Consider the following 8,808-nt stretch of genomic DNA (forward strand, 5'->3'; position numbering starts at 1 on the left):
AAACAATATGTTCTGCGTCACCACGTCAACACAAAGCACAAAACACTTCCAGAGAGGTGAGTTATTGCGTTTTCTTCTTCCCGATCAATGGCTCTATATTTAATTTGGCAGTGGTAAAGGCACCTAATAACAAATACGAGGGCCTTCTTTGAGATTGTCGCAACCCTTTATGTCGTCGGTAGGATGTGGATTAAAATGATTGGTCCATGTAGGGCCAAAGAGAACCTTCTTTGGCTAATCACAAAGCAGGTTTCTACGAAATGGGAGGGGCTTACTTTTAAAAAACCGCAAGTCCACGTGTCAAAATCAGGCACAACAACAACATTCTGGATGCCTGTAATTTGTAGCTTTTGTCGTCAAAATGGCACACTAAGCATTTATTTTTACTTTTATCACCTTAATATGTAAACTGCATTATCAGGCCAGATGAAACACAGGGCAGACATATACATTTTGAATCAGTTTTTTATAGGATCATGCTGAAAGAAACAGCTTTTTCTATCCGTATGAACATTAACTTGAACACATCCATGCCAAGAACAACACTTAAACATCAGCTCTTTTCTAGACAGAACCGCACAGTATAAAAAAAAAAGCTCATATGAAACAAAATAAAAATCACCGTTATGGACTCAAATTTATTCATAGCGAAAAGAAATTGCAGCAGTTTTGGTAAGAGCGAACGCTGCCGTTGGCAAAGCTATCAAACCTGTTCCTGTGTATAAAATACAAACGCATCCAAATGTTTCTTCGGTGAATACAGAAGAGGTATCACCAGCATAGAAAGATACAAAAATATATATGTCTTCCATACATCTTTCCTATACATGCATGTGTAGAAAACTAGCCACCACAAACGAAAGGCCAAAAATAACAAGAATAAATCGGAAAAAGTGTATCACATTATCTTTATCTGAACAATGCTTTTTAAAGATATTCAATTGTAAATGCTAATAAGAAAAGTAATACTTGTGTGTTCCAAGTGCTTTGTTTTTTTTTTTAAATTCACTGACATAAAAGATCTTAATCTGACCGCAGTTTTTGTCAGAACTGCTGATAGAAATAAAAAAAATACCAAAAAGAGCAATTTCATATATAATTCAACCATTTTTTTTAAAGTCATTTTCCAGCATTTGCAGAACTTGAGCCTTGTTTTTGTTATTCATAGCACAAATAGGTTTGTATCAAGTATCTCCAAGCATCCTGCAGAGGACGTCATTAATAAAGCCGCCAGATTTTAGGCCAGAGTTCAAATGTGATGTTGAAAAGGCTTACAGTCGCAGAGTCTCTTTATTTGATCTCAGTGATCACTGTACATTACAGCAGCAGTGATGACCTCGGCGAATACATCTGGTTTCTGCCGGTCCTGATGGTGCAGTGCGGTTTAGTCCAGAAAGAGGCTCTGCTCACACGTCCACCTACTGCATGCCAAGGTGCCTGGTGGGAGAAGCCTGACCTGGGCAGCCTGTGACTGGAGAGACTGACAGGCCCCGGAAGAGGAGGTCCATGGAGGGCAGGAGGGGCTTCAGAAGACTGACGGGGCAGAAAGCAGAGCCTCCATGGGGGGTGAAGTTGACTTTATTTGGGTCAGGACAGGATGGCTGGAGGAGAGGCTCATCCTGACAGGCAGATCTGAGGGTAAAGAGATGCAGAGACGGTTGGCATGTACCTCAGGATACTTTGTTTTCAAGGGCAGGAAAAGCATTGCTTATAATTAAACATATTCAGAAAATCTAAATAACAAGTCAGAAACAACCTTCATTTTCATATTTCTTTGCTAAATAAGTCGTAGTCAATGCCAGATTATAGGACAGAATGAAAAAAGTATATTTTATTTTCATAACTATTCCTGGTTCTTGAGGGAGATTATTCCAGCCATAGTGAAAGAAATTGCTAACATACTCATACAGTCAACGCAGGATGCTTTGGTCTAAAGTGTGTTAACTTACATTGCCTCGTCACATACTTGTATTCTCTCACAGCCCTCTGGCGGCTCGCGCTGGAAAGAGCAGGTTTTGGTGGCGCGAGGAGAGGAGGAGCAGGTCTGCATCAGAGGAGGGTCGAGTGCAAATAAGGGGAGCGACACAGACGGAGAGAGATGCAGGTTCCCACAGTACACTCGCTCTGCAAGGAGTGAAGAAGTATACGACTCTTTTAACAGTGGACATCGTGCAAAGGTTTAGCATACAGTTGATGTACTGCGTAGTGTCCAACCTGGTTTTCCAATGGGACAGGGTGAGTGTGACGGAGATATCAGAGACAGGTTCAGAGGGCAGGGGGAGTTTGAAGGTGACAGTAGCAAAGGATCCAGAGGACAGGGGGAGTTTGACGGAGACAAGAGCGATGGATCTAGAGGACAGGGAGAGTGAGAAGGAGAGAGGAGGGAAGGATCCAGGGGACCTGGGGACGGCTCACTCTGAGAGCCACTGCTGCATCTCTGGGCAGGGTCTGGGGCCCTGTGGCCATCTGGGATATCTAATATCTGAAATACACAGGAGAAAAGAAGAGAAAGGATTAGAGTAAAAACTGATAGTTTTAGGTGGGATAACAATCCAAATGTTTTACATAAATGGTTTAAATTATGTTGGAATAGGATTTTATATTCCACTTTCTGTGCTCTAGACCTCACCTCATGCTGATCGTCGGCGTTATCAGAGACAAACACTTCCTCCAGCTCCAAGTTCAAACCTTCAACACTCCGTCTCAGGCGCGAGGCGAGTCTGTTCAGAGGCATCAGGGGCAACGTCTGGAGAAATACGAGAAAAATGAAAATCAATACAGAAGAAGCGTGCCTGGTCGTGGACTTCACGCAACCCTTTTTTTTTTTTTTCTATTTAATTAAAATCACTTAATGGCGTCTCGCTTCAAACTTCCGGGGTTTGAATTGTGGGACAGTTAATTAAAAATGAAAGATTCTCAGCCAGATATTCAAATATTTAAAAGGAATGGTGATCAAAATACTCCTAATCTAAAAGGACATCTAATAGTAGTGTAGCAGTGCCTGGATTTCACGCGCCAAAGGCTGCTCAGGGACTTCAGTTTTGTATTATTAACATTTCTTTCTGATGTTTTCACCCATGTCTCATGTAAAACCCCAATGACTGACTTGAGATATTGCCCTTGGCACGGTGTTATATGCTGGTTTCAAATAGTCTTTCTGTGACAGCTTGTCACCAACACACGAGCTTGGATGACAGCAGTTCCTAAGAAAAGCACCTGTGTGTTTTTTTTATATCTCTGTTACTAAGCTCCTCCTAGTCTGCCTGTGCTTTGGCATTGGTGGTCGGCATGGACATTTTTTTGTTCTATTCATCCTTTTCATGTTGTCAAAAGAAAATCAGAACGCAAAAGAGCCACCTGAGAGATGCCTGCAGCGTGACCTGCTGGCAGGGGGTGGCGGTGGGGGAGCTCGTGTCCGGCAGGGGGAGGGGCGTGGCGGGAGCGCTTCTGCAACTGGCTCCTCAGCTTTGCCACCTGAAAAAAAAAAATGATTGGGGAGTCACTTTTTGATTCATCGGAAAAAAGAGGGAGGTCACTCGCCTCCCCCTCGGGGGCCGTCAATGTTTCACACCGTGAGTGGGAGGCGTTCAGAGTAAGGGGTGTGAGAACGAGAAAAGGGACAATCGATTCAAGAACTGCTGAAGAAGTACTCGCCTCCCTGAGGTGCTCGGCGCTGCCCCACGATGCCGAGCGCTTGTGTCCAACGGCGCTCCTTCTTCCTCGCGTCTCCTCGGCCCAGGAACTCGGAGTCTATGCGGGGAAAAAAAATCTGATCACAGTGTGCGGACAAAGAGTACCAGTGTTTGAACATTTAAATGCAAGGTAGCAAAATGGCCTGTTTTTGTCATGTTTCAGAGGGCTTCTCTTTTCTTCTTCTTCGTTAAACCCGTTGAGTTTGTATGAACACTACAACCCAAGGTGCATAACAGAAGTGGAGCTCCACATCTCCACAGCTGTGCCCTGCCTCACAGCAGCTGTACAGAGGCAGGCAACGAGAAAACCACAAAACAGCCCTGCTTCAACACGCTTAACGAAAACATCCAAACCACATCTTTGTAGACACTCTAAATATAGTGCAAGGAAGGGCATTCAAAGCATTCGTTATCACTCTGTAAGACACCACACTTATTCACAAAGTCATAAACTGTGGAGGAAAAACGTTTTCAGAAAAACAGCCACTTCTTCTTTTGTTAATCACAGCTCCAACGCATCCAATTTTCACTCCTATTGTCATACCGATTTCTTCACATTGACTCTGGATCTTCTGCCAGGCTGCGTCCGGTCAACTGCTCCCGACGGCTGGCAGTTCATCATCGATTAAAACCCGGGCCGAGTTGACCAAGACTCGTAGCCCTCCAGGCGCCGAGTCAGCTGCCTTTCACACACTTAGCAACAATCTGATCCCCTCACTTCTTCATCAAGCCATTCATAAAAGGTGGCTAACATTACACACAGCCACATAGCTCTCACTGCCTGACCTGCGGCTATGTCGCGGTCTCCTTTCCCCCCCCCTCTGAAATAAATCCTGGTCTTTAGGTGTCGGCCTCACAACTCAGAGAAATCCTACCGGTGCCAGAACAGCCTGCAGACACCATCTCCTGCACCTTACTGTTGACTCACATGCAGTCCATTCGCTCGGCTAAATAAGTCAGAATGCCGTAAGAGTCAGTCGTACAGAGACATGGGTGTTGAGTTACAGCTGGTGACCCCCACAATCATCCAAAACATGAACATGGGTGTGGGGGGGGGGGTGGGATCACGGGACTCAAAGCTATAAAAAGACGCACTGGTCTGGCAGGGCTAGTGTTTCCATTTTGGACGCCTCATTAACGCGTATTTAATTCCTGTTTTGCGATATGGCGTACAGAATATAAATAGTGCTTCCTCCCTTGATTATTTTGCCGATTGATTTATCTGTCAATCCTAGTCATGGGATTAAAAGATTAAAGGAATTTATTAAAGGATAAATGATTCAGTCAGCTGTCTAAAGTGAGAAGATGCTTGCTTTTCCTTAACAGTTCAGACTTAAACGACATTCAGTGACATCATGCGAAACAGAGAAAAGCATTAAATTCTCACATTCAAAAGGCAGGGAGAAGAAAATATTTGGCGTTATTGCTTAAAAAAAAAAAAAAAAAAAAAAAAAAAAAAAAGCCTCGTAAATTTGCTTTGATGTCAAATGTGTTGGCGCTCATTTCCCTCTGATCGACCTGAACTTCTTTTCATGTGCGCACTCGGCGAACATTTCTCGATTGACTTCGGGACAGACCTGCCCCTGAAAGTTATTCACACATTTGCCCCTCGCTGTGTGACGCAAGTTTGGGCAGGAGGAGGCAGGACAAAGACAAAAGGGATCCCGCAGTTAAAATGTTCACCAGACATCCAAGATGGCGGGCGAAGCAGTCGCTGAAGCTACAAATGACACTTTTTGCCTTCGCATCAACTGCATTCGGACGCATCCATAGTAGAGTGGAAAAGAGTATGAGGCTGCCTTGTTACTTGAATGAAGGTCACACCGGTAGCGGGTTATAAACGTCATGGTGACTTTTCCTGACTTTTACCTGATGTTTACACACAAGTTTACCCCTACTTACCTACGCTGAAATTTGACTAAGGGTCTGTGAGTAAAGGGTCTAAAATAAAGCATTGAACAATATCAGCAATATCATCTGAAGTAACGCAGAGGAACTCTTGCTCAAGGAGCCGCGGGGTGGGGTGCATGTGTGTGGTTGAGGTTGAGTGCTGGGGGATGGGGTGTCTGTATAATGAGGTCAGGAGGGGTCTGCTCCTCACAATGGGGGCAAAGGGGGTTTCGTTTTGGGGTTTTAAACTACGTGAGGAACGAGGGTGAGGATGTGGAAGCTTGCTTGATTTTTTTTAGTTGGGGCTTTGTGCCGTGTGTGTTATCAGTTAGGAGCAAATACAGTGGAGGGGGGGGGGGGGGGAGGGCAGCAGAGTTTAAAGAAGAACAAAAACAACTTTATCCAGTTGACTGCCTTCTACCCGCAGCGTCAAACTAGAATAACAAGACACCTGCAGAGCCGACGTCACATATCTCGTCTTTTATAGACATTGTTAACACTAAGGAAGCCAGAGCAGAGAATCTTTTTTCCCCCCCTCTGTGTGCGTCTTTTCTGCAACGCGAAGCAACAGGTTTTTACGGCAAAGGTGTCGAGTAGACCGCTGTTACTTTTTGGACCCGTTTTGTGTCATTGCAGTGATAACACCGATTAATGTGACCTGTGTCATGGTGTATTTTAATATTCACCTGTGTGGCTTTGTCGTTGACACAGCTAACAGCAGAGCTCTCTGCCTCTTTCGGCCACTGTCCCTGCAGATAGGGTCCAACGACGGTGTCCAAAGAAAGAGTGCGGCGGATGGTGGGTTTGGGCGGGCGTGCTGACGTTCTGTCAGCTTTTTGGGAACACAAAAAGAGACACACAATAAGTCAGGGAGTGTATCAAGTTGTGTAAGGTTCTGGAGAAAACGACGTGTAAAGCCTGTGAGATCATGTTTAGCTTGTAGCAGCACTGCATGTGACATTTAATGTGGACAAACATTATCTTAACACCAGTGTTTCACAAAATTGCTCCAAGGCTTCCTCCCCACCAACAAGAATGCAGTGTGCAGAGTTGTGTGTGTGCTTGTCGGCAGCTCTTTGTAATCTCTGACAGGTGTGGACCACGCTATTGACCTGGCGCTAAGCCATCACACAGAATATAGCATATCTACCACACACACAAACACAAAGCATGCTGTCATCAGCCCGGGTTACAGGCCAGGCAGGATGTATAAATAAACAGCACAGCATGCACATTTGACTTTGACGGATACAGTTAGATGACGACAAGCTCGGCGTAAAACAAAGAGGCTGTTGCTGCGTGAGTATGAAACATGCAGCATAGATCCCACAGGTCAGAGTGCACAGGGTGCCACTCAGAGTCCAAATAACATTATTATTAGCATAGTGTTGTGTTTCAGGGTTAGCCGTTTTCTAGTGTTGACTTTACTTTTCATCTCATAGCATGCTGGAAACTTTTGGAACAAATTCAACTAACAAAGATAATTGAAATTGAAGAAGTTCGCTGCCTGCATAACCCTTTTTTTTGTTTCAAATTGTTTGAGTGTCAAGTCTGGGATTGAAGTCCAATAGTTGTTCTACTTTCTAGTATGAATAGTTTTACATTGTTTAACCATTTCTGTGATTCAGAATGTAAGAACTTCAGTACTACTTCAAGTAAGGTGGATGAGTTTCTTTGGGGATGCAACCAGCTGATTCTTTTTTTTTGTTGATAATTTTATCGATGAATCTGAAAAATATTATATTTATGAAACAACTAGTTGACTTTTCGCCCGTAGACTTTCCAATCAAAGTTTCTCAGAGCACCACTTTTCATCAGATCAACAGCTATTACAGCTTTTAATAAAACAGATAGTTTGAAAAATAGTTGCTGCTTCATTTTTATCACGATGAATCAACTAATTACTTTGACCTACTTTCCTTTGTGACACATAAAAGTTGGGAAAGGGTTTTATTTTTCACCAATCAAATCCACTAAATGTAGGTCGTTACCACCAATAATGTAACCTTAACCACCAAACGGTCTATTGATGATACCTTGACTCCAGATACATTTTGGAGCTCTGGACCACATGGAGGTAAACTCAGATTTAACCCCTTCCTCATTTTCTGTGTGTGTGTGTGTGTGTGTGTGTGTGTGTGTGTGTGTATTTACCCATCCTGACCTCCCTGCAGAGGAGAGCGGAACCCCTCTGGAGCTGATACGGGACTGTGGCTCTGAGGGGCAGCAGGCTGGGGTTGCTGCACCCCCGAGGTGCTCCTCCACTTCTGCCCGACATCCCCCACTTCTATCTCGGGTTAAGAAAAAAAAAAAACACACACACACACACACACACACACACTCAGCTGGCTTTGCTTTTCTTCCTCTTCGGCACAGGCACCCCTCTCTGCCCACATTCAATCCATCCTCAGAGCTGATCCACAACTCTGACCGGGCAACCAGCTCGAGTTTTGTTTTGTGAAGATGAACATGATATTTCTGAGGCTTTAATAATTAATTTCGGGGTTTGCAGAGCGTCCAACTCCTCCTTTTTAAAATCGACTTTTGTCCTTCATCCTGCACAAACAACGCAGCTTCTCTCGCCGTTGTTTCCTTTTTCTTGTAAGCGACAACACAACAGCTCTGCTCAGCCCCGTGTGGAACTCTCTAGTGTGGTAAGCAGGCCTTCAGTCGACGAGCTAGTTGGCTGCTTCAGAATACTACTGAGCACTTATTGGTCTCCACATCCATCCGTCGCTTAAAGGGAAACTCCTCCCAAAACTTAAAGTTCCCTATTCACTGTTCTCTCCACCTCCACGCCTGGTCTATACCCCTAGATCCATTCATAGGGCTGCGTACGTGTGGTCTCCAAAGTGAGGTTCAGGGACCTCCAAAGGTCACCAACGACGCTTTAAGGGTCTGTAGCTCACTTGAAATGTCAGTTTAAACATCATTAAGAAAAGCTAATTGCCTTCTTTGCATTGGACTGTAAAGTCCATATAACATGGCAATAGTTAGTTGATGAATTAAGGGGTAATATTTGAATCATTCCAAAGTATTCAGGTAATCAGCTTGCCTTTAATAAACTATTAAACAGTGAATGCAACGCTGATGATTTTGATGTATGATTTTTCTCAACGTATACTTTGTAACTGTCATAAAACGCCTGGAGAACAATACTTAAACAGACGAAGCAAAAAATAATACAATTATTAAAACTTAATAAATTCAATACAGGAAATAAAAT

At 43.9% G+C, this 8,808-nt stretch overlaps 1 protein-coding gene across 1 annotated transcript; it reads right to left on the reverse strand.

Annotated features, from left to right (window-relative positions):
* Positions 1-493: 493 nt before the first annotated feature.
* fam117aa (family with sequence similarity 117 member Aa) lies at positions 494-8,134 on the reverse strand. Its single transcript, XM_061065630.1, has 8 exons — positions 7,737-8,134; positions 6,269-6,414; positions 3,655-3,750; positions 3,358-3,474; positions 2,630-2,746; positions 2,215-2,482; positions 1,950-2,124; positions 494-1,632 (listed from the first exon to the last, which is right to left on the reverse strand). The coding sequence occupies exons 1-8, from the start codon at positions 7,858-7,860 to the stop codon at positions 1,419-1,421; spliced, it is 1,257 nt and encodes a 418-aa protein (XP_060921613.1). The 5' UTR covers positions 7,861-8,134; the 3' UTR covers positions 494-1,418.
* Between the last annotated feature and the right edge of the window lie 674 nt (positions 8,135-8,808).

This window comes from Labrus mixtus, chromosome 20, assembly GCF_963584025.1.
Source record: "Labrus mixtus chromosome 20, fLabMix1.1, whole genome shotgun sequence".
Lineage (NCBI taxonomy): Eukaryota > Metazoa > Chordata > Actinopteri > Labriformes > Labridae > Labrus > Labrus mixtus.

What these genes read in the sequence shown, in the direction of transcription:
- fam117aa (XM_061065630.1), bottom strand. Translation starts at nt 7,860, where the DNA reads ATGTCGGGCAGAAGTGGAGGAGCACCTCGGGGGTGCAGCAACCCCAGC. An exon ending in ACGCCGACGATCAGCATGAG is followed by an intron (nt 2,483 to 2,629) that starts GTGAGGTCTAGA and finishes TGTGTATTTCAG; the next exon opens with ATATTAGATATCCCAGATGG. An exon ending in CTGTCCCATTGGAAAACCAG is followed by an intron (nt 2,125 to 2,214) that starts GTTGGACACTAC and finishes CACTCCTTGCAG; the next exon opens with AGCGAGTGTACTGTGGGAAC.